Source organism: Nannobrachium achirus (assembly GCF_963921795.1).
Source record: "Nannobrachium achirus genome assembly, chromosome: 3".
In the NCBI taxonomy this organism is placed as follows: domain Eukaryota; kingdom Metazoa; phylum Chordata; class Actinopteri; order Myctophiformes; family Myctophidae; genus Nannobrachium; species Nannobrachium achirus.
In genome coordinates, this window is record NC_137812.1 from 46061757 (window position 1) to 46089132 (window position 27376).

Below are 27376 nucleotides of genomic sequence, written 5' to 3' on the forward strand. Positions count from 1 at the left end.
ATATTAGAGGCAGAAATTGTGAAAATAGCTGATCTTGGCGTTGTGAGCGTGTAGATTGGCTATTTTCACAATAGAACCATATTATACAAAATGTATGCCTCAACTCTTAGTGCTCGTCAGGGTAGGGGATCCCCAGTTAAAATATGATTATTTTGGGGGTCATGGCCTGAAAAGGTTGAGAACCACTGATGTAGAGTGCAGTCTTGTGATGGAGAAAGTCAGCGTAAGACCTGGATCCCAAGAGAAGGCTGCACACAAAATAAGGTGGCAGCTGAGCTACACGTCACCTTCCTACTGTACCAAGACATCAGAGACTATACTTTCCACAGATTACAATTACCCAAGGACCACCCAACATGACCAATTACACACACACAAAAAAAAAACTTAAAAAATAAAAATAAATTGTAAATAAAACATGCAAAGAAATCGTTACTGAAAATGTACACTTTCTCTCATTACTTTCATTTGTATTGAACAGTCTGAAAACAACATCCAATCAGTAGGGACGTTGCCTACGTACCAGGTGACGTTCTGAAATACGAGACGAATGGAGGCTTGCCAAACTGAGAAGCGAAGTGACAAAACCAATCCACTGAATGTAGCATAGCAGGCAAAAATAATTGTATTCATCGTTAAAATTAAATCCTCCCCACACATTTGTGTGTTCCCACACATTATTGTTGTACGATACCCCACTGAGTTGGCTCAACAGCCAGTGAGGACGTAGCGCCTCCCTCCACCCAAGTGATTCATTAGTATTCATTTAACTCAAAAGAGTGCTATAGAAATGTACACTCTGTACACTATGAATTACACATGTTGAGTACATGAACACTGACGACTTCACACACAGCGTAGTGCATACACTCATGTCTTCCTTCAAAAAAAGGGACTTCTCTAGATGTTGCCTCGTGTGGGTCACATCACCAAAACACATGTTTGTAATGTACCTCCCCCCGCCTCTCTCCATCTTCCCTTTCTTCTTCCCTCCTCCCTGGCTTCGCTGTTTCTCTCTCCAAGCACAGGGTGAGAGTGCAGAACAGAGTCAAACGCAGTGTACATCAATGAGATAAATACAGTTGAAAACCCTGACAGAGAATTTTCTCACTTTCTCTGTCTCTGTCTATTTCTCTGTTTAGCTCTACCCAACTGTGTACATTGTAAAATCACCTGTGTCGGTTTAACTCAGTGAGTTATAGCTGGGGAGGAATTGGTCAGAAATCATCAAGTTCGTGCACTTGGTGAGTAGTTTTTGATTTTGTTAGGTATGGGTATAACTGTTTTTCAAAAAACAGCGCAAACAAGTTGGGCTCGCCCCCTAGTGATATGTTTGCAATGAATCAAATATTAGATAGGTCAGTAAATGGTTGAAACCAAAAATAATTGATAAAATAGATTTTCAATGGATTTTGATACTATTGGTTATGCTAATTAACACATGGGCTGCTCAGGTTTATAAAATTTCTAGCTGTTGCTGCTGCCGCCGTTCACTCACGCTTTATTTTGAAGAGCCTCGGAAGCTTTGTGCGTGTGCACGTGGGTGTCCACTGACGATTGAGGAAGATAATCCCTTTGTTTACAAACGCTCGCGAAAATAAAATCCAAACGGGAGCCGACCATCGCGTTATAGTGTCGCCGTGAAAACAATCAGATCTCTGCTTCCCTGGCGTTCTTTTCACCTCATTCAGAGATAAAGCCCTTTTTATGTTTCAGAGTAGAATGGAAATCAATGTAACCAGCCTCCGCCATTTTCTCTCTCTCCCTCTCTCTCTCTCTGCTACGGGGTGACGTATGGACTCGGGTCATTCAGAGGGCAGGCAGCTGCATGTACAGTTAACCCTTCGTTGTCTCGTTCAGGGACGAGACAACTCCTTTTGGCGTGGTGACACCTAGTGGCCTTAACTCGTTACTGAACGAGTTTGGCTCCTTGGGTGTTAACATACTACATTTTTTGGAAAAAAATGTATTCTAGAAAGGCTTCATTTTCAAGATGGCGTCCTCGATGGCCGCTGGGAGCTCAACATTCCTATAAACTGGGATTTAATATGTACAAAATCATAACAATTGCACTTGGTGAGTAGTTTTAGATTTTTGGCAAGGTGTTAGGTATGGGTATAAGGTTCTCAAAAACCATCGCAAAAACGTTGAGCTCGCCCCCTGGTGGTCTGTTTGCAATGAATCCAATATTAGATTCAGTATGGTGGAAACCCCAAATAATTGGGAAATCGTGCTCTTTCGAACGACCATCATTTCCACCGGAGGATTAGCGACTCACTCCACGGAGGTTAGGGTTAGCGTGAGGGTTAGAGTCGGGTGTCTTGAAAATGATGACTTTCCAGAAGTATTTTTTTTTTCAAAGTATTTCGCATGTTATTTAGCACACCCAATAGTAACAGAATCCTTTGAATTTGGGGTTTCATACTGATGTATCTAATATTTGATTCATTGCAAACAGACCACTAGGGGGCGAGCCCAACTTGTTTTGCGATGGTTTTTGACCTAACACCATGCCAAAATCTATAACTAGAATAGAATAGATCTTTATTGTCATTGTCACAAGTACAACGAAATTAAAAGTGCCAAACGATCAGTGCATCACCAAAAATATATCTAAAACAATAAAACAAAACATACACAGAACCGTCATTGCACAACCCCTATTGCACTTAGCATGCGCAGCATAGACAAACATGTAAATAAAAGCAGCTGTTATTGCACAAACTCATATTGCACTTAACCCAAACAGCACCATCAAACATGTTAATCAGATCAACTACTCACCAAGTGCACAAACTTTACCTTCCTCCCCAGCTATTATGGATAAATAAACACTGAGTATATTTACTGTACTATAGCTTCCTCTTATGTTAACCTTCATTTTTGTAATCCTATTTTATCGTATTCTTCTTATTCTATTTTATTTCACTACGATCCAGTATTATCTGTAATATTAATATTAGTTATTATTTTTGTTGTGGTTAGCACAACAACATGTCGCTGCTGGAACTGTACCAGATCTGATAGGCTGTCCAGGGGTCCTTGAGGGAGTTCCAGGGGGCCCCCAGCTAAATGATAGTTACGAAACAAATGGACCCTTAATGTAACTCAGAGTTACATACCCCATAATGGACCCTAACGGGTCCATTTGTACATTCTCAGAGTTAAATTGACATTGATTTTACAATATAAATCAGGTCCCAGAGATAGAAATGCCATTAAATGGGGGATTCTATACAGCCTAATGCATGTCAAACTGGGGGTCCATGAAATTATAATGGTTCAGAATCACTGCTAGAGCCGTCTATCTATCTATCTATCTATCTATCTGTCTGTCTGTCTGTCTGTCTATCTATCTATCTATCTATCTATCTATACATAATATATTTCCCTCCCTCTCTCCCTCTCTCTTACACACAGTCATATCAGATGGGCTATAGATAAGTGCGGTAGTAGCTTTGGCTACTCTGATACCAGAGGCGGTAAAAAGAGCAAAAATCAATCACCTCTCACTGGCACTGCCTTTCATCAACTATCTCTATCCCTCTTGGTCTTTGTAACACTTTTTGTTCTCCTTCTCTTATGTTCATCGCATCCTCCTTGTAGTCTCCTTGCTCTTGTTTATCTTCTGGCTGTCATTCAAGATTTCCATCGTCCCATCGTATTTCAATATGTTGCTTTTGATTAAACAAAGAACTCCACAAAAGAAGAGAATCTCAGTCTCCTTTTTTTTCTTTCTTTTTTTTAACAGAGAGCAGAGCTGCCAACCAATTCCTCCTCCATTTGTGGAACACGTCTCCTTTACTTGCCGCAGACTTTTTGACTGACAGCAGCTGGCCTGTCAACGCGGGGCGAGGGGTAGCGAGGAGGAGAGAGACAACTGAAGCTAGGAGATAGGAGAGCCAGAGAAAGAGAGAGGGACAAGTGAGGGATAGAGAAAGACATTTCTAATTCAAAAAGACATGCAGTGTGTTTCCCTGGCAACTTGGTTTCCATGGAAACGGTCCTTGCTAAAGATGCCATTAGAGTGAAAAAATACCCACTTTCACTCCACTGCACCGTACGCACACAAACATAAGGACATATTCAATCCTACACAATGGGCTGCGCAAATGATTCCACATACTGTACAGTATGTGTGTGCATGCATGATGCCTGTGCATGCACTCTCTCTCTCTCGCACACACACACACGCACGCACGCACACACACACACACACACACACACACACACACACACACACACACATACAAAGATGCGCGCACAGCTAATTAACTAATACACCTGAGGTCAACTACAATAGTGCAATTATAGTCTGATTATGAATGTACTGTAGCACAGTGATAGCTACAGTATAGGCCTGCCGCCTGTGGAATAAAGGGAAGAGACAAATGGGCTTACTAATACGGGCGGAGCGCCTGAGGGGGTTCCAGGGGGTCCCCAGTAAAATGAGTTAATAGCATCAACATGTGTTTAACAACATTAACCCTATAGGCCTATACATACAGTATACAGTACAGATGGGGAGTCCGCTGTCAAATACACATTCATTTGGGGGTCCGCGTTTGCACTAAATTGCACTTTAGTGATGAGCGTTTAGAGGGTTAAACATGCAATTTCGCGATTGCGATCATGCCTACTACATTTTTGTAGGTCCAAAAAACATTTTTGAAAAAAAAAAAAATGTTTTTTTTTTTTTTCCAAGATGGCCGCCGGGGGTCCGTCGCGGGCCGCATTGGACCTCTTCGCGGGCCGCAAAATGCCCGCGAAATGGCAGTTTGACACCCCTGGTTTAGAGTGACTTATGCCCCTTGCACACAGTTATCTCTTGTAAACCTACTCCTAAATTGCAGTCTGATGAGTGACCTCTCCTAGACCTCCCCTCACGCTCTCTACAGACCATCCCCCAACATAACATTTATTATTTAATAAATTCCTTAGCCTGTTTCCCTGTCTCTGTGTCTTTGCCTTTGGGGTCACTGGCACATTTGGCTATGGTATATCGGTCGGCCCCAACATCTTCACCAAATCTCAAATGAAAGACAGGCGATATACAAGCTCAAATGCAAAGACCTTTGCTCTCTTAAATGTGTAAAGACTTTTACACTTGAGATTACTTCAGGGGCCAAATACTCTACAGATGCCCTCATTGAGAAGAGGTCGGACCCCGTGGACACACACGCACATGAACACGCACACACACAAGCCAATTAAGTCAAGCTGACAGTGGACCCCGTGAATAGATTGTGTGCGAGTGTGTGTGAATGTACTTACACACACACGTTTGTTTGTCTCGTGACTGTACTGTCTATGTTCCATACACGCGTCATCCCCTGTGACGCGGTCCTTGTTTTACGGTGGACGGCTGATGATTCAATGGCCAGCACACTAAAGCCGTGTCAAAACAACAGCTGACATATCCTTATGCCACTGCGTCACTGGAACGCAGTGTTCCTCTCCCAGTATGACCCACCATCACCCCTACAGTATGTCATCATATCCACCCTTCTGCCCAGTGCATACAATAAGCCAACACTAGGCTGTGGGCTGAGATGCTATGGGGGGCCCTAAGGGCCAAGACTGGCTGATAGCATTCTGCTTATCTATCTAAAGGTGATAGGGGAGGGCGCACACACGCACACGCACACACGCGCACACACACACACACACACACACACACACACACACACACACACACACACACACACACACACACACACACACACACACACACACACATTTTGCTAAGAGATACTTTATAGAGTTTCTTTATTTGTGAATTAATTTAGCTACATTGACTTTAATTCAAAATGTTACTTTTCCCAAATATGGAGATGAGTGACATCATAGATGTCTGACATGCCAGTGGCATCACCAGGAATGCTGGTCCCTCATTGGCTGTTAATGATGAGACACTGACATACTTACTTCCCACTATCCCATTGAACTCAGGACTGCAGGACTTTTTTTAGTCTGGATTGACATACATACCTTCTGTATACAGTACATGCCTAATTCCCAGAATCCCAGCCATTTCAGGGCTGCGGTCTTCAAAAACGAGGGACATCTGCATGCATACCCAGCCGATTACAGTACTTGCGTGCTCTGCTTGCGCAAGTAATTATACCACCATGTACACAAAATATTCCTTGACTCATACTTCCCTTCACAAACTCCCTCCATAATGCATTGAGGCAACTATGATGTCGGTCCTTGTCCCTTTTATGCCCATGGAGATCCCTGATGTCATGAGTATATCGTCACTGTCGGGCAGAAACCTCGCATCTCCAAGTTTCAAATTTGTATGTTTTTTCACCAAGTAAAGCCCTGCTTCATCATACAAGGCTGTCGCACAAAAGTAGTGAAAACAGCCGATCTACAAGCACACAACGCCTCGCGGTGCGAGGCGTTGTGTGCTTGTAGATCGGCTGTTTTTACTAGTTTAAATCATTTTTAAAATGCAGAATGAACGGTTTTGGACATACCGGTACAAGTGTTTCACCCGACAACGACGATATGCAGTTATTGTCCCTTTTATGCCCATTTGTGTTTAGTCATGACAGGATGAAATGATATCTCTAATCCCTCAAAGGAATCAATGACGTCTCCCAGCACTCTCAGACAAAATGGATTATCACCTGCTTTATGGTGACTAACTTACAGCACTGCCATGTCATCCTCGGATGGGGCTGTTAAGTATGACATCATTTTGTAGGCAGAGGAGAATTTCTGCCCCCAGTTTCCGTGAATCTTTTGACTATTTTTACTATTTACACATTTTTCTTCTCTTTGTTGTTGAAAGGAAAGTGTTAGAATTATACTTTAGTCGTTATTTTTGTCTCGGGTCTGTTGAAAATAGTGAGGGACAGAAAATGCTCTGGGGGCAGATTCTCCTCTGCCTACAAAATGATGTCACGGCTTAAAAGCCCCATTGGTGGAGGATGAATCATATTCACTTTATATCTCCCATTCACCCATTCAGTACTCCCCCCCTGCTGCATGACACACTCAGCCTTTGCTGTCAGAGCCACAAAAAACTCCAAACACCGTTTTGACTTTTATGATTTCATTACTTGTAAACAAGATGTGGCCTTTGATGTCTGACAATGTAAGCTTTGAGCCAGCACATGTCTGGGAATGTTATACATGACTTTGATACAGAACAGTAACAGCAGTAACAACAAAGTAAAAGGGGAGAGAGATGAGGAGAAATATAGAGTAAGAGATAGGAAAGAGAGACAAGATATCGTCGGCGGTCGCTATCATGTTATTTATATGTTTATTGCGACCGTCAGGGAGCAGTTTACTATGAAAACCTCCACCGGCCGTCCGTCCGTCCGTCCGTCACACGTCACACCTTTGCCCTGCTCATATCTCCGCATCAGTATGACATCACACCACATGTGTACACAAACCTTTGTGTACGTTGCTGTGGCAACAGTCTGTTGTTGCTGGTCTGTTAGTGTACGTTAGCAACCACCTTAGCAACCATGGTTTTACCCTAGCAACCAACTGTTTACCCTAGCAACCAACTGTTTACCATAGCAACCATGTTTTTTTACCCTAGCAACCAACTGTTTACCATAGCAACCAGATACGCAGAGCAGGGATCTCCATATATGGGCATAAACAGGTGACATCACACTGATGTCAGATACTCAGAGCAGGGATTTCTCCATAATACATGGGCATAAAAGGGATTCTGTTAGGGATCTCCATATATGGGCATAAAAGGGATTCTGTTAGGGATCTCCATATATGGGCATAAAAGGGATTCTGTTAGGGATCTCCATATATGGGCATGAAAGGGATTCTGTTAGGGATCTCCATCTATGGGCATAAAAGGGATTGTATCCCAGATGATGCCCTGTTAGGAGATCCACACTAACAGAATCCATATATGGTCCTACCGACAGCTGCTATAAGCCAACCCTGGCGATAAGGTCTGAGTCGAAGAAATGCTTCTTTCCTGGCAAGAATTGCCCCTTTATACTGTAGGGCTCGTTTGTGTATTGTATGACATCACGCCACATCATCAGCTGAGGACTGTGTGATGTCATCATATCTCCATATATGGAGACATAAGTTGCTCATGCCCAAATATGGGCTGGTGAGGTCAGACTTAGTGTGATGCGTAGGTTATCTCCATATATGGAGATTCAACTTCAATGAGTAACCATGGCAAACTGTCAACTGCCCGTATGTCTTGATAATTGGTAAAACAAACTTTTGGCCTATTTGTGGAGATAAGCGACCAACGGTCGCTTATCTCCCGATTAGGGAGTCTTACTGGTATTATATGTTATTTTTTCCATCATAAATGAATTCCCTATTCTTGAGCGGTGCTATCCGCTCCTATACGTGGCTTTGCGTTTTTTGCACCGTGTATTTTTCCAAGGGTTCTCGCATTGGATGATGTAAGTCTGGCGTACGCTTTCCAAGGATTTGGAAAGGTTCTCGCATTGGATGATGTAAGTCTGACGTACGCTTTCCAAGGATTAGTTATAACCCATGGGGTTATAACTACACATGACATGACATCACAGGATATCAGTATTTAAGCCACGTCGTGCGGGTCTATCGTCATCATCATCAGCACCGCTCACTTCACACAGGTGTGATTTTATACTTTGTTACGACCGCCAGGTCGCGGTTACTATCAAAACCTCCACCGGCTGTCTGTCTGTCTGTCCGTCACACATCACGTCACACTTTTGCCCTACTCATATCTTTGCACACACACTCCTTTTCGCACATTCCCCTCTTCTAGCGCCACTATGAGGCTGATTCTTGCAAAACACATTTATGGACACTGCTCCTACAAATTTTGCCCTCAAATCACGCAAAGCGGTACACAGCACAGAATGTCTACACTCATCTCATCAACATGGATCTGTCCCTTTTAGCACCACCATCAGGGCAATTTTTTCAAACACATTTTTGGACACATGGTTCTACAGATTTAGCCCTAAAATCACGCAAAGCGGTACACAGTATCCCTACAGTCATGTCGAGATACAGTCATATCGAGATGGAAGGTATAATCAAGAGGTTTTTGCATGCCTGCGCACCACTACCGGTATGTGGCCGATGTGTGACGTGTCAAGCAGCTGACCAATTTAGCAGTCTATTTAAGCTAACCACATTCATTGTTTTTACTCTCGCTGTCAGTACCACTGAAGGTTGTATGCGCTTGTTTTCTCTCACCACCAACCCAGCACCACCAGTGCTCTGCTTTCCCCAAGGGTTCTTCTGGGTTCTGTTTTCCCCTGGGGGGTGTTGTTATAATAGATCTCCCTGCTCTTAAATGGTTGTCTTCGAATGCGCTGAGGAGGGAGGGAGTGATGTACTGCAGATCCTGAACGCCAAGAACAAATATAAGATTCACACTAGCATTTTATAAATACAATGTTTTCAATCTATTCATGAGTTATTGGACTAAAATGAAATTCTTCAACAATGACATGCCCAATATAGGGACGCCAGGTTGAATGTAGTGAACTCTGTCTGTGAATTTTATAAATATGAAACCAATGAAAAATATTAACTAGAGCATCTGTCTAATTACCTAGATTGGATCCTTGGGACATTTTCTTTTCCATTTCATGAAAAGTAACCGTTTTGGACATGGTGTACATGTTTCCAACATTATGACATATACTCTGCCCTCCATGCTCCTTCTCACCTTTGTCATTTGAAAATCTGTCACTTTTATCAAGCGACAAGGTAGGTAGGCCTACTATACCAATAAATCACCCAACATACTCGTTCAAGACAGTATTTTGGTGAGAGCTTAATCTGCACTCAAAAAGGCAACTGCGTCTGATTTGACTTCGGTCAAAATCCTTCAACATTTTAGCCATCGTTAAACAGTGGACTTTAAGTTTGGCCTCACTGTCGCAAGCTGTGTGAATCCTTTTTTTTATTCGTATATTTTACTGGAGTAAAATATAAGAATGATCAGAAATTGATATAATAGCCATATATCAAAATTAAGCCCCCCCCCCCCCCCCACACACACACACACAGCCACAACTTTAGCTCCCTAGAAGTTTTTACTGAGTGTGACTGTGGGATAACACTCACAACAGGGACTAACAGCATAGTAGGAGCGACATTTTACCTGTACAGTATAAAGCACATCATGGGGCAGCTGTGACTCAGGACGTACAGCGGCTGTCTTGGAATCAGAAGGTTCCTGGTTAGAAGTGCCTTTTAGCACACTAACACCCTAACCCAGGGCTACTCAACTTAAGATGGCTCAGGGGCCACTCAGCAAAATGCCAAAAGTCAAAGGGCCGCAAGCTAAAAATGACGGTCCCATTTTGAACGTTTACAATGATTTTGTCTAATAATTGTCTAATAATTAAGGAAACACACAGAAAACAGCCACATTTTGGGTCTAACAACCCAACTGCTGCTATTGTAGAATTGTTTGATTACTAATCATATAGTAGGCCTATATCATTACATGTCTTCAACTGGGGGTTAGGGACCCCAATCCTCAGGTTATTACAGGGGGGGCTGCCAAATATTTGTGTGATACAGTTTTATATAATAGCCTACAGTAGGCTATAATACCTAGCCTACAGTGAGGGTCCCTGCTTTATATCTCTCTCAACTAAGGGGTCCTTCACCTGAAAAACAACTCCCTGGTTTGTTATATTATAATAATATCCAAGATTATGCCATTTTAGCCAAAAATGTTTTAAAAACATAGACCTACAAGCTCACAGTGCGTCGCATCCACGACGCGTTGTGAGCTTGTAGGTCTCCTATTTTAGGTGCGACACCCTTGTACTGCCAAGTATAAATTAGGCTTCTTTCCCAGAACAGAACAGCAGCAGAGAAAGAGAGAGACAGGAAAGTTGTAAAACAGTGAAAACTACTTTGTTTTAAACGCAAGTAGTAGTCCTACAACACCCAGCAACATTGTTGTTTTGTGTGTGCAGATATAGCGCAGAAGCTTTCTTTAACAAAATGATCTCAATCAATACCGTCGGAGATTCGCCAAGAAACGGCCGTTGATTACACTCAGCTGTGCTACTCTGTGACAACAATCAGCGCAGCGGACAATCATGGATGTTATTATAACGCTAATTACTGTACTGCTAATCTTGCATTTTTAACCTGTGCGGCTGCTGCTGCATAGCTAGTTCGTCTGTGTGCACTTCTGCACTGTCTGCCTGCCTGCCTGCAGAATGAATGTCCGAGTGCAGTGCTGTCACCGTGGCGACTCGCGTTAAAGATTGGCTTTTGGGGAGGGGGCTGAGATGGTGCATTCAATGTGCCTCGGAAACATAGGATAGAATGAAATACTACATGAAAAAAACGATACAGCCGTGGAGTTTACCGATCCAGACACTCAGCGAATGATACATCATGATTTCAGCCGTCAATTTGTACCGATACACACTGAGAAATGCTGCGTTCACTTGATAGAAAAACTATATTTTTATTAGATCATGACGGGCCGCACAGACATGCGGAAAGGGCCGCATGCGGCCCGCGGGCCGCGGGTTGAGTAGCGCTGCCAACCTAACTGCTCCCGATGAGCAGTTAGTGCCTTGTCAATGTGACTGTGTGTTATGAGTGAATGGGTGAATGTAATGCACATGCTAAAGCACTTTGGAGAGAGGTGCTATATACTGTACAGTACACGCACCATTTACCATTTGATGTATGCTGACTGCCCACAATTAGTGTTCTCTTAAAAAGGTGCTGGATAAGAAATAAACAAATACACATCAAACCCAAAGGGTTTTCCAATTCAGCTCCTGATTAAGTCCCACTGGGATTTCTTAAAGTGTGAAGCAAGCATGCAAGTAAACCTGGGGGAAGTTACAGTAGGCTGCATGTAGACTTAGCGTAGCAAGAGTGCATGCCTGAGCAATTTTGGACAACTCAACATATGAGGAGAATTAAGCAAGCACAAACTCCTAATTACAGCGTAGTGGCACAATCCATTTAATACTTCAAGGTCATCGGGTCTGAATACTCCTACACAGTATAACTCACATTACACTTAACTGGGCTTTAAGAATCCGTAAAAAATAAATAGGTTTAGAACGTTTGACGACGTCAGCTCAGTTAGTTTAGCTAGTTAATTTTACTCAGGGACCATATCAAGAGAAAAATGGCTGCTACTGTGTTAATTTGGTCAATGCAGCATTTCCTCATGCTCAGGGAATACAGAAAAGATAGAGAGAAGATAAAAGAGACAGCAGAGATAAGCGATACTAGATGGTTTTCATGGTTTTACATAAGACTGAGGAAAGGGTATTAAATATAGAGGGAGAGTACTAAATCGTGGGTATTTAATCCCAAAAAAGGCAACAAGGTTGAGTTTACTCTGATTGTGTGGGGCAGAAGAGGCCATCATTAATATTCACCACAGAGCCTCCAGTTTGTTGTCTCCACCAGCCGAAGGCTTGTTGTCTCCACCAGCCGAAGGCTTGGGGGAGAATATGTTTTCCCCTTCGTCCGTCCGTCCGTCCGTCCGTCCGTGCGTCCGTCCGTGCGTCCGTCCGTCCGTCCGTGTGTCCGTCCGTGTGTCCTCACAGTTTGTGTGCAGCTAATCTCAGTCGCCGTTGGCCCGGTCGCTGCCAAAGTGAGCACACACATTCCCTGGATGCCAATCTAGAACCTCTGCCCTAAATTTTTCAAATGGGCCTTTTCTAGCGCCACCTAGTGGCCGATGTTCACAAAACACATTTCTGTGCACTACTCTTACAGATTTTGTCAAAAAATCCTACAAATCGGTAGGCAGCATCTCGACAGTCATGTGATCGACACAGATCTGTCCAATTTTGCATATTCCATCCGGATTGGCTAAGATTGGCTTCCAAAGTTTGTAGGATTGAGCCGTTTTGAACAAAATGCCTCAAATCCCAAACGCAAAGTGCAATTATCATGAAATCGCGCACACACGTTCCCACTAGGCCGAGGAAGAAAAGCCACTTAATTTTTTTTAAATCAGCCTCATGGTGGCGCTATAACAGGCCGATTTGTGGTTTTACCTATAACTCCACCGATTAGTTTCAAACTTTGTAAGCGCACTCCCTAGAGGCTAAGGATAAACCTTTGCCCAGCATTTTTCACACCAGCCTTTTATAGCGCCACCTTTGGACCGACTTATGTAAAACACATTTTTGGATATTACTCCTTGAGATTTTATCCAAAAATCACGCAAATCGGTACACAGTATCTCTATAGTCATGTGATCAAGTCCGATCCGTCTGATATTTCATATTCCATCCTGATTGGCTAATATTAGCTTCCAAAGTTTGCAGGATTGCTCCGTTTTTGAACAAAATGCTTCAAATCATCAACGCAGCTTGCGATTACCGTGAAATTTGCCACACATATTCCCACTAGGTCAAGGAACAAAAGCTACCTTTTTTCACATTGGCCTGTTATAGCGCCACCAGCAGGTAGCCTTTAGCAAAACACATTTTTGGAACACAATGCTTCAAATCATGCATGCAGCGTCCGATTTCCATGAAAGATCTATGGTGAAGAACATATGCCACCCTTTTTACATTGGCCTATTATACAGTAGCACCACCAGGACACACAGCCTGGTGGAGACCTGTGCTCGGAAGAGCACTGCTTCTAGTTTGAACTGAGATGAGAGGAGAGATATATGGGGGAAAGAAACATACTGTTGGAATCAAGTTTTTCTCTAGTATCAACAATCCCAAAGCAACTCCACTTCATGTGGACAAAACACCCTCTCTCTCTCTCTCTCTCTCTCTCTCTCTCTCTCTCTCTCTCTCTCTCTCTCTCTCTCTCTCTCTCTGTGCGTGTGCGTCCGTGCGTGCATGCGTGTGTCTGTGTGTGTGTGCGTCTGTGTGTGCGTGTGTGCGTGCGTGTGTGTGTATTCTTTGTGTGAGTGGCAACTTCATTGGCACTCAGTCATTCACTCACTCGCCTCTCCCCTCTAATAAGCTTGGTTTCATGCTAATCCAACACTCACACCTCCTACTGTGACACACACCATGATGTGTCCACTACAACTGCGCACTTGAAGCCTCGTTTTTCTAACACCCCTCAAGCAGATTGCTTTTGATGAGATGAGTGAGATGAGTTGAATTAAGATAGATAAGACTCTGAAGGACTTTGAAGGAGCGGAACATTTTCTAAGGCACACATGGTCGTTGGTCGGTGCAGTATCCTGAGGATAATGGTTTCACCCATAGAATGGTCTAGCCAAGGTAGACCCATATCGATGACGTAATGTGATATGCACGCCAGAATTCATGTATGCAGCCCAGAGTGTGAGTAGAAACAAAGAGAACGCTCTAGTCTAGTTGATACAAGACTGTGGACATTTTATTTCTTTCCACTAGACACTAAGAATGACAGAAAGAATAGAAATATTACAGGCAGGACCTGCATGGGGAGATGTGTCATCATCCACAGAATCCAGGGATATTTTGATTGATTTTTGAATCTTTCAATACTACTTGTTGGAGCCAAAATACAATTGTTTATTGTCTCCACCAGCCGAAGGCTGAAGGAGAGTATGTTTTCCCCTCCGTCCGTCCGTCCGTGCGTCCGTGCGTGCGTCCTCGCAGTTTGTGAACAGCTAATCTCAGTCACCGTTGGCCCGATCGCTGCCAAACTGAGCACACACACTCCCTGGATGCCAATCTAGAACCTCTGCCCCACATTTTTCAAATCGGCCTCATGGTGGCGCTATAACAGGCCGATTTGTGTGGCCTGGTGGAGACCTGTGCTCGGAAGAGCACTGCTTCTAGTTTGTTTATTATTTTCATTCATCACAGAGGTGTGGTACTGTCTGTTACCATGGCAACCGCCACAGGGGGGTGGGTACTGCCACAGGGGGTGGTTACATTTAACCTTGACAATGGCCGTGGCAACTCAGGTGTGCAAAGGGGAAAACGCCAAACAGTTTTAGACCGTGTTGTGTGTCGCCACGCTGGTTTGGTTGGCCTTCAATGCTTTTGGATCACTGTATGTCTTAAATATATGCAAAATAAAAGGATTGACATATCCAAACTAAGACAACCTTTTGGACATTGAATTTCATCACGCACGCGTCTTACTGAAGCAACCCGGTGCCCCTCGCTGTAGGTCTACAGGTAAAGGCTCTACACTACTACACTTATCTTCTCTACAGCCACTCCCCGAGGAGGACACAATAGGGTGTCGAAACCGTTGGTGTCCCTTTACTGTTTTGTTTTATTTTAAAAGTACAAAGGCTTTTTTAAACTTTGTGCTTGCTCGTCTAGAGTATTCTTGGAGTTCAGGCTTCCTTTCACTAATGGACTTGTTTTTCTTAATGATCCTTTTTTTTTTCTTTTTTTGTCTTTGCCCTGTTTTAGCTTAGTTTTTATCTGACCCATTAGTCAAGCTAAGTTGGGTCCTATGTAAAGGACTGGTTGGTTGCCTATATGCTGTTTTTTATATGCTGTTTTAGTGTTTTGCCTTAAGTTGTAGCACTTTGAGATTCGTATGAATAAAATGTATTATTATTACTGGACTTGTTTTAATATTACAGATAATCCTGCCATTTCATTCCCTCATGTATAATAGCACCTTGTATCACTTCGCTGCATATCTAACATATAATTTTGCGAATGTCTGTCCGTCCGTCTGTAACAGTGTTTCTCCTCAGTGGCTGGAGCAATTGATCTGAAATCGCATCACCATCAGCATATGAACACACCTGACATAACTGTGAAGCCCGTTTGTCACTTTCACAAATCGTATGCTGTATATTTGCATTTTTATGGTGTATCTATATCTATTTAGCCTACAGTACCTTTTGTGACCACACATGTTAAGGGAGGGGCGCTGTTGTTCAGGCCATTAGCACAATCACACACAAACCCCCCCACACACACACACACACACACACACACGGGGGGGGGGGGGAGTGTGTGTGTGTGTGTGCAGGCGGGCGGGGGGGGGGGGGGGCGTTCTGGCCCTGTTACAGATGTTGTCCAAAAATCATGCAGATCGGTACTACACAGTATCTCTGTAGCCGTTAAATGGAACGGGTATTTCTTACATTGATGCTCCTACATATTAGCATGCAAGCACCAGTTAAAGTTACTTTCCATCCCTCATATACTGTGTGCACAGTGCACATCCCATAACCCACACACTGCACATCATTTCGGAGCTCATATCTTTGAACGGGTAAGGGCTAGTTACTGTAACTGACGCAATCACTGGGAGTCAAATGGCTGCCATGTTAAGCGGTCAGATATGTGCACTTTTTTCAGAATTTTAGTTTTAATGATAAATCAATCGATTATGTTCCACCTTGGATCAATGGAACTGACGTAGTATACAAAAGTTCTTATTTATTGGTAGTACCTTTTAACATTAATATTATATTATCATTAAAATGTGTTTTGCCAAATATTTGGAGGCCCACTTGCAATAATACCCTTACAGCCCACCAGTAGGCCCCAGCCCACAGGTTGAGAACCATTCTATCCAACACCAACTCCTGAATTGCCTCCTTCGCGCTGCAGTGTGTCTACGTAGGTGGTGCGCCTCTTTCCTTTCCTGGCAGTGCTCCCACAGTGTCAGTTTGCTTTCCACCAGTTCTGGGTGCCTGACACATTAACTTGATTCAGCTAAATCCATTTCTTGCTTAACATATCATGTTTACGTGTTGTAGCCTAATGCCCACAAAGAAACTGTCAAGAAAACTAATGTTTTTCAGTCGAAATATCACGTAAGCTGTAAGGCACGATGCCTTGGGCTACAAACCCCGCTAATGTGAGTGAATAACATTTGAGATGGTTAGTTTATTTGTGCAACACAAAGGAGAGACCTGTCTTATCTGTTTCGTTTGATCATTAGTGCAGACACAGGGCCCTATACTATGGAATACTATTCTTGCCAGTGCCTTATGTGTTAGCCTTATTCTCTTCCTTGAATTACGGGCAAGGCAGCTGGCACTGTCCCTAAATGGTATCTTGGGGCCGCTATAGCTGCTGGAGGTGTGGCCATGGGTGCGTTGTAACGGGTAACGCAGGTGTTTTAGGGATAAGGCATGTGTCCAAAATATCAACCTTTGCACGGGAACACCCCTTGCACAATGTTAAACCCTAAACAATTTGCGAATTTAGAAAACTCGTTCAAGAATAGTCCCCTAAAGGCAATCCTTTAGAGGTTGGAATCAAACATCTGTATAGGCTTTCCGAACGGCATGGTTCGGAGAGTCAGTTAATCTGGGGGTGCAGGAGTTCTGTATGACGTCAATTTGTAATTAAATCACTTCCCTTTCCAAACACATGTTTGGACGGCGCACGTGCATGCGTGCGACTGTGTGCATGTAAATGCAATGACTGAGGAACAGCTTTGTCTTTTCATGACATCACACATTAGTCTGGGATTTCTTGCTTGGCTCTAGCTTTGTCCATGCTCATGAATGAAGACTGAGTGGTCAAAGATGAAAGGAATACGGATACAGTATGTTAATGTGGCTGCATAATTCATAATCCATCCCCCAGTCACATTTAGTTGGACATTTTAGAAGATCTGAGGCCAGGAATAGAGAAACGGCAAGGGACAAGCAAACACAGTAAAAGAAGCTGCCCAAATTGTGGAGAGCGGATGGGGATACAATTAGAGCCGGCCGGGGGCACTGGGGTCTTTCCCAGGGAATAAAGAAAAGAAAATGATGATGCCATTTTCTGCAATTTGACACTATGTACTGTAAACAGGCTAAACATTTTGGGGAGATTATTTCAAAACTACAGTAATCTCTTTATGTTAGGGTAAATACTATTTAGATATTTTCATGTCAGTTATTTGTACCATTATTGAAAATTACACTTACACATTCAATAGCTTCTCCTGCCACTTATCTTGAAAAAGAGCTAACACTTGTCTGCTGCATCCAAAAAAAGAAATAATAAGTAAATATTCCGGAATAAAACTGAATATGTTAAACTTAGAAACAGAACCGGCAATGCAAATGAATTGAGTGAACATGGATAATAAAGCCACAGATTTTCAAACACAATGCAATGCAGTATGAGTAGGGATGATGAGACTGTGCGGACATCACACAGATAGCAGTGTCTGCTCCATGACTAATAAACCGTAGTAAACCTATTTTCCAAACTGCTCAGCCTCTTTGAAACATCCATCACCACCGCTAGCCAGTGGTGTAAAGTAACTAAATAGATTTACTCAAGTACAATTTTCAGTTATTTGATTTTAATTAATTATTTGATATTTCCAATTTCAATACTTTTACCGGTACTTCTATTCCACTACATCACGGATCCAAATATTGTACTTTTACTCCACTACATTTATTTGAAAACTTTAGTTACTAGTTACTTTGCAAATATACTGTAAATGTTTGTATTATACATTATCCACTTTAGCCCTATTTTATACCTACAAGCTCACAATGCGCTCACCGACGCATTGTGAGCTTGTAGATCTGGTATTTTCAAACATTTTGTTATTTTACTTTTGGTGCTTTAAGTATATTTTGATGTTAATACTTTCATACTTATACTCAAGTACATTTTGAATTCCAGACTTTTACTTGTAACAGAGTATTTCTATATTGCAGTATTGATACTTTTGCTTAAGCAAAAATGGTAGTAGCCTACCTTTTCCATCAGCACTAAGTACATATAACCTTGTTTGTCCAAAAACTGTTACTTTTCCATGAAATGGAAGAAAAAAAAACGGTGTTCCAATGGATTCATTGTAAGGTAGTTATTATTTAGTCACACAAGATCTTGTAAATACTCATAAGTCATTGGTTCAATATTTATAAAACCCACATGTAACCACTTTCACGTTCACTTTCAATAATACACATTCACTTTCAATAATACATTTCATAATGCATGAAGAAGGTCTATGTGACCGAAACGTCACGTAAATAATAAGTACAAACAGGTCATTTTGTGGTTGCTATAGGCAACACACCTGTTGCCAGCAAAGTGAATCTGCTTTTGGTTAACCTTTGCACAAAAGAAAAGTGAGGCTTTTGGTCATGCTTCACACACTGTTGTCACTGTTGTCATGCTTCACATGGCATCACATTATATAATATAAATGAGAAGACGGAATTCAGTTCCCAGTGAATTCCTTGCGACTCGCGTCAGTGCAACTGTAACGGAGGTGATCAGAACCTCCCCACCCGCTTTCGAACCCGGGGCTCCCGCGTAAAAGTCCAATATCTTAACCATCACTCCAAAGGGACATCCCTATGGAATGAGAGCAGATACTAGACTTTTGAGGCTTCAGGCTGGGGCTGCGACTCATCACACTGTATGGCGGTCTACGACCCACCACACTCACCCCCCCTTTGACCTCCTCCTACGGGGAGGCCGGTTCCGGGTCACTGCACCGATGTAACGGAGGTGATCCGAACCTCCCCACCCAGTTTCAAACCTGGGTCTCCCGCGTGAAAGTCCAATATCTTAACCATCACCCCAAAGGGACATCCATATGGAATGAGAGCAGATACTAGACTTTTGAGGCTTCAGGCTGGGGCTCCGACTCATCACACTGTATGGCGGTCTACGACCCACCACACAACCACACTTGCAATTTCCCAGAATTGCACCAATAGTTATACTTTGATGCCTGCCTATGCACCCGTATCTGAGACGAGCAGATGTGCATAAGACTTTGTTTCCAATATTACGTTACAAAAATAATAGTATAATTAATAATAGTAATAATAGGCCTTAATTTACAAAGAAGTCACAAGTTTAATGGAGTACAAGGTTTCTGCCCAACAGCAATGAAACTATGAAAGTCTGAGAAAAACATTCATTAAAGCAAGAAAAGCACCATACAGTATAATGCTAATTTCTAAAAGGTTTTGAGCCAGATGTAGGAGCGGTTAGCACCGCTCAAAAATCACACCAGTGTAAAGTGAGTGGTTCTGCTGACGATGATGATGATGATGATTATGATTATGATTATGGAAAAACACATGGAAAACGTACAACATCAGTATTTCATACAATGGAAAAACACTTGGAAAAACACTTGGACATACACACAAAGTCACGTATTGGAGCGATTAGCACAGCTCAAAAACAATCCTAATTACGCTACTTAGTATGAAAGCCTCCAGATCCTGTCTGTCACTCTTCTGAGTCTGTCACTCTTCTGACATCACCATGACATCACAATATAGCTGACCTGTTCTGACATCTCATCCCAGCTCAGCAGAAGGATATAGCTGACCTGTTCTGACATCACAATGATGTTGCAAATAAATTCTGTCCTTGTCCCTTTTATGCCCATACTGTATATGGAGATCCCTGATGTCATCAATATCAACCCCATGTGCGTCACAGTGCTTGATACCTCATCCCAGCTCATCCATATTTGGGAAAATATGGCCACATTTTGGCCGCATTTTGGGCACATTTTGGGCGCATTTTGGGCACATTTTGGCCACATTTTGGCCAACTCAAACAACCAACCACAACTTAAGTAACACTTGCAAATGAATTCCGTCCGTACTTGTCGGAGATCCCTGATGTAATCAATATTAAGCCTAATCTGGGAGTGCCCATATATGGACATATTGTGTCAGTCTCATGTGGTCTATGACATCAAACATCTATGATGTCAGACGTCAGTCATCTCCATATTTGGGAAAATATGGCCACATTTTGTCCAACTTAAACAACCAATCAGGTCTGTGCAATTTTTGGGTCAAAGTGGCCGTGTAGGTGTATGGCCTGTGTGCCAGCAGCGCGTACAAGTACTTCGATCGGTGCTGGGTATGTGGGTATGTGGGTATGTGATGACACTTGATGGTTGGTGGTGACGTCTTGGTGACCTCACATCTAGACTGAGGGTTATTACTTGTGCCAGCAGAACGCCCAAGTACTTTTGTATCCGGCGTGTCTCTCTGTGTTTACGCCCGTAGCCAATGAGGGACCAGCATTCTTGGTGACATCATCATAAACAAGTGCGACCTGAAATAAATGAGAAGGTGCGCCCTGCTGGCGCACAGGTAGGCCATACATGAGGTACATACATGCTCCCTTATTGGCTAAAGGCCCTGCCTTTGTACTCTCGGCCGGAAACAGACAGCTGGAAACAGACAGACGGAAACAGTTGCCACAGAACGCAGTACTTGCGTGCTCTGCTGGTGCAAGTAATGATGATATGCAACCTATGTGTTCACTAGTGTCCATCAGATGGTCCGTTGTTAAATAGTTCACCATCCTTAGGAGAGGGGGAGGGCAATCTGGGCGTTCAGCAATCTCACAAAGCTAGCTGAGCACCTTTTGGTGAATGTCGAGAATCTGTATCGACGGCCTGTACAGGTACAGAGTGGCCATATTCATAATTTGGGGGTCCTTGACTTGAAAACCACTGCACTGCTCTCTGCAGTCCCCTTGGGGTGTATACTTGGCCCCATTATTTTCCCCCTCTAAACTAAATTTGCCTAATTTCGACAAATGCTCCCCTATCATGCCCTGAACAGGGATGTTGATGTGGTTAATATGTAATAAGTCAACAATTGTAGGGTTCAATATTTCCATATCAGGAACATACAATAAGGGGTTTAGTGACTAAAGAATGAAGAGTTCTAACACATTTCTTTGCTCTTGCCTTTCTTTCATCAGGGGAAGCCAGATTGCATTAATGACACAGAGGAATAAAAGCACAGAGAGGAGAGTTCTACAAAGCAAACAAAACACACTTATTAATATTAATCCAGGGTTTCAGAATTGGCCACTTTGCAGACTGCATTTCTACCCCTAGAGAGGTTCACTGAGAGAGCAAGAACTGCAAACCACTCGATTCGCTGGAAGAAAAAAAAAAGAAGAGTTATAGGTTTTTTGAAGTGGAACCAAAAAACAAACAAACTGTATCAACTTGAAGAAAACCAGACCATTCCTCATACATTTTATGAGGAATGGTTTAGAGATGGAAGCCTCCTGGTACCTTGTTTGTGCGGAAAACAACTACCGTAATCTCCCAAACCACACGGACAGGGCCCATTATCTTTGAACACCAGTATGCTTACACTTACAGTACGTGTGTTCACACACACATGCACGCGCATTCAGTTTTACTATACTAAGGAGGACATCAACATTTTAGGACGGCATTAAAAATAGCACAGGTTGTGAACTTGTATTTCGGCTATTTTCCGTTGCGTGACATTATTGCACAACTACCTATAAACGAGTAAGACTCCCTAATCGGGAGATAAGCGACCGCCAAGTCGCATGCAACCTCATGGTGGCGCTAGAAGAGGGCCATGTGAGAAATCAGGGGTGGAGGTTGTGGTTTGACAGCCAAGGAGTGTGTGCGCAAAGTTTGGCATGGATAGGGGCAATGGTGCTGGAGATAAGAGTCTGCAAAAAGCAACCTCATGGTGGCGCTAGAAGAGGGGCATGTGAGAAATCAGGGGCGGAGGTTGTGGTTTGCCAGCCAAGGAGTGTGTGTGCAAAGTTTGGCATGGATAAACTACCTATAAACAAGGAAAACTCTGACCCCAAAACAAACCCTAAATCCAACCTCTAAATTCCTAATCTCAACTCAATCTGTTCCTAAATGTAAGCCTAGCTAACCATAAAAACAACCAATTCTACTGTACTTGTTGGGCCATTTGGTCCTCCTCACAAATATAGTAATGCACACGCACGCACGCACGCACGCACGCACCTACGCACGCGCGCACGCACGCACGCACGCACGCACAGCTTAACACCCAACAATAGATCTGAGAGACCTCATTAGTCTTTGGAGCCGGAGTTGAGTGTGGGCCGGGGCCAACACTGCTGTCCTATTATGCCAATACCAACACATGGCACGGTGTGAATAAATGGCTAAATTGGAGTGTGTGAATTGTTTGGTGCATAATGCACCTACCTGCATCTGTTTCTGGCTCATAATGGGGTGACGGAAGGAAAATGAAGCCACGATTACTGGGAGGAATCCTAGGCATACAATCAACAATGTTTTATTACACCGTGCCACTGCGCACTGACGCCAGTAAACATGTGGAATAATATACTGTAATATATCTTAAAGATTAGCCACTGTAAAAAAAAGGTGGGAAAAAGGGAAAAAATGGGAAATGTACATCCAGCATGTTTTTTAAATGAAAATCGAAATTGTTCAGTGACCAGATATCAAGCAATCGAAATGCTTGCCCTACAGATGACTGAAGACAAAGCATACAATTATATAATATTTGGAAAGGAATGGATTAGACATAATTGTGGATTGATAGAGAATAGACCCAGCAACCTGAAGGTAATTGAGTTATTGATGCTGGAAGATTCACTCAATCGCTCATTTGCAGATGCATGCACGCACGTACAGTACACTACGCACACATGTACACACACACACACACACACACACACACACACACACACACACACACACACACACACACACGCACACGCACACGCACACGCACACGCACACACAGATCATACAACTCCCCCTCATGACTCTATATAGGCTTCATGTTACATCTCTCCCACACAGCTCTGTCTTTGCATCGGAGAATTCACCAGCATTCTGTCCCTTTTCTCTTAACTGTATGTATATACGGTACATTGTACACTGCAGTGTGCAAATCATCAGAACAACCTCTGCAACGCTTAACACCATGTGATACCTCCACACCTCACCCCATATCCACCTTTCCACCCAGTTTGTTTCCATTCTCTCTACCTCAGTGGTTCTCAACCTTTTCAGGCCGTGACCCCAAAAATAATCATATTTTAACTGGGGACCCCCACCCTGATGAGTACAGTAAGAGTTGAGGCATTACATTTTGTATAACACGGTTCTATTGTGAAAATAGCAGATCTACAAGCTGATAACGCCTCCCAACACGAGGCGTTATGAGCATGTAGATCGGCTATTTTCACAATTTCTGCCTCTAATATTTGACAATTTGGCCAATGTTTAATTTGTCAGGTATTAAAATGTCCTTAAATTGACACTTTAGAAATGTGCATATATGCTCTATACACTTAAACTTTATGTTGTTTGTTTACTGTTGAGTGAGAAAACATTGTTACACATAAAGTTAATCATCTGGGGACCCTCAAAAATAATTTGGGGACCCCCAGGTTGAGAACCACTGCTACCTCACCGTTTTACTCGCCAAGGACACTCCACCCCTCCCCCCTTCCATGATGATGTCATTGTGAATTTTACCCCGGTTTTAAGCTCCGGAAATTAACATGCCTCCTCTCTAGCTGACTTTATATATAGAAGACAAGTAAATGTATAAGCAAGTGGTTTCCACGGCAACCGAATCCGCCACACCGAGCTCTGCGCGCGTTTGATCACCCATGCCTGTGCACGAGTGTGCACACATGTGTGTGTGTGTGTGTGTGTGTGTGTGTGTGTGTGTGTGTGTGTGTGTGTGCGTGTGCGTGTGCGTGCGTGCGCGTGCGTGTGAGATACAGTGAGTAAGCGTAAGCATCAGAAGGAAGAGATAAAGACACAAGCAGAGCCTGGCAAGTGGAAAATCACTTCTAAAGAAATCCCTTCAATGAAGCATCAACATCATACACTGCGCACTGTACAAGACATCCTCACTGGTGTCTCCTTCTTTCCGACGCCTCTCTTCGACAGAGTTTTAAAACATCTGTTACACCTCTGCCTCAACGTGTCCCTCTCAGTTGGCGCCCTGGCTGTCTTTCTGTCAGGTTTCAAATGTGGTAATTATATGTTGAGATCCTTGACACCCACACACGCTGTGTTATTTCATAGCCATCACTAGTCCCCCCCCCCCCCCCCCATCCCCCACACACGCCTTTAGTCCTTTGTTCTTTCTACCTCTACAATATCACTCCCTTCTTCTTCTTCCCCACTCTCCTTTCCTGTCATTGCTCTCTATCGCTTTCATACTGTGTCGTGGCCTGTCTATAGATTCCACCTATTGCATTAAAAAATGTGATCTGTGGCTGCGACGTCTTGCCCTTGTCTCTTCTAAAGTGAACCCCGGTGAGTGAATTACATTAACCACCATTAAGGAAGACGAAAAAGGCATTCAGGTTTTATGAGTGTTTGTGAACCATTTCCGACCTTTGCAAACAGCCGTAGGCCTTTCGGAGAGATGGCTTTGCTGAGGGGGCATTAATTCAGTTCCCCTTCATTTGGGACATTCACGTGGTTCTTCCCTAATTCAAGTTGAGAGACAGGCAAAAATATCCAACTGAAAAAAAAAGCCTATAGCACTGGTTCCAGACTACTATATTCAGCATCATATTTTGGAACATATTTTCAAATCTTATAATGCAACGAGACAGTCAAATAAAACTCTTCAGTTTCGTGCATGGGCCCCACGTTCCTAAGGGGCTTCTACAAAAGCACCACCGAGAGCATCCTGACTGGATGCATCACTGCCTAGTATGGGAACTACACTGCCCTCAACCACCAACAGAAGGGCTGCAGAGGGTCATGGGGAGTTGGGGACAGCCCAGGGCATCAGCCCATGTGAGATTCCCTTCATCCAGCAGGGGCCATGCACAAAAAAGGTACAAACTTTGTTGTTTTTCTTTTTCAATTACAAACGGAATGACAACAACGACACAAACATAGCCTATTCATCACTGTTGGACAGTAGCATATTTGGAAACTAGAGAAGCTTAACACAGTGGGTGCTGACGACGCGTGCACACCCCAAACTCTTTGATGTCTCCGTAATTTACTGTCTGGGGCAGCCACAGCTGCGTGTATCAGGTGAATTACCAGAATGCAACGGGAGATAACGTGATCAAGAAATCCGGTTTTCCATACAGGCCAAAAGTGGATTTATCTCGGAATCTAACTCCAGATCACGTGGGAGTTGCAATTATTCTATATTTTTAGTTTTTAACTAATTTAATGCTGAGTTATTCCCAATGGTCCAGGCTGCCAAAACTGAGTATGACAAGTTGCTTATTTTTTACTCTGGATGGCGCCGTTCGCTAGCTTATGGGTCACCAATTATTTCCGGGGCAACCAGAAGGTCACCTGACACGATGATCTAATCGAGAGAAAAAACAGGTTTCACTTTTGTTTTGGGGAAAAAAGGAAAAGCCTTTTAGTGTTAGTTTATGGGACGAGTGGTGGAGAGGATGTGGACAGGGACATGGATATCTTTTAACAAAAGGTATCCATTTCCCCGTTGCTGGAGTTGGAGAATATGTCTACTCGCAACGATCGCCGTGAGTGGACATATTCTCCAACTCCTGGACACCCGTGCGCATCTTTAGAGCCCTCCCGCAAGCAAATCGGAGCAACGTGGAACACAGATATTCTATGATTTTTCAAATGTTTGTGAAAATCTGAAAGCGTGGCAGGGAACAACCAAAGTTGAAAAACAATGTTAGAAAACGAAGAGTTAACTGCTCTTTGTTTTGTTATTTTATTACTATTTTCTCATGTTGCTGCAATGTTGAGGAGTCAAAACCCAATAATTGGGCATACTTGTATAATGAACAGTAAATATCTTGAATGTTGCATTTACAAATCAACAACGGCTGTGAATCCAATGCAATCTCTGTATTTCTCCAACAGCTAGGCTGAATCAAAAATATAATCTATGCCCCGACTTCAATGTGATATGGATTCCCTGTGTGTTCAGTAATTGACTCACTCACTGGTAAGCCTATTAACATGCATTATCCTAGTGCACTCTTTGAATAAATTGTTCACCAATTCTCCATGTGTATCCTAGATTATAGATGCAGATCTCTTATAACCTCATTTGACAAATCCAACAGAGCCTATTTGACTTGTCTGGCTGTTCCATGGTTTCACACTGTGATTCCTCTTAGAGTCAACTCACTGTCCACAACGTCAATATGAGGTTGGAGAAGAGGGTATAAGATGTGTGTGTGTGTGTGTGTGTGTGTGTGTGTGTGTGTGTGTGTGTGTGTGTGTGTGTGTGTGTGTGTGTGTGTGTGTGTGTGTGTGTGTGTGTGTGTGTGTGTGCGTGCGTGCGTGCGTGCGTGCGTGCGTGCGTGCGTGCGTGCGTGTGCGTGCGTGTGTATGTGAATTCAAAGTATTTACAAGTATTGGCATCAATAATACTTAAAGTATCTCAGTATCTCAAACTTAGTTACTTAATTTCCACCACTGCATTTTGTCCCTTCACCAAAAACAACACCAACAACAGCAAAAAGCCCTTACCTTGGCCGCCATGACCATGGAGGAGCCTCCCCGGATGCCCAGGATGGGGATGTGTGTCTGGGCTGAGATGAAGTCCAGGATCTGGGCGATGGCCTCCTGGTCCGTGTCGTCGCCAAACACCACGCCCTGCAGCGAGTGGCGCGTCATCTGTCCACAGATCCTGTTGATGATGCTCTTGGGGTCCGTCTCGTTCATGGTGACCACCTCCACCTTGGGAGGGTAGGGGATG

At 43.2% G+C, this 27376-nt stretch overlaps 1 protein-coding gene across 1 annotated transcript in view; it reads right to left on the reverse strand.

The window, feature by feature from the left end:
* Positions 1–27376, reverse strand: part of grin2bb (glutamate receptor, ionotropic, N-methyl D-aspartate 2B-b) — a gene marked incomplete at its 3' end in the record, with an annotated part of 128597 nt that overhangs the window by 100727 nt on the left and 494 nt on the right. The window contains exon 1 of the mRNA XM_080722205.1: positions 27148–27376. This exon is cut by the window's right edge and continues 494 nt beyond it. Coding sequence (XP_080578331.1) covers positions 27148–27376 — 229 coding nt within the window. The remainder of the gene's footprint in view (positions 1–27147) is intronic.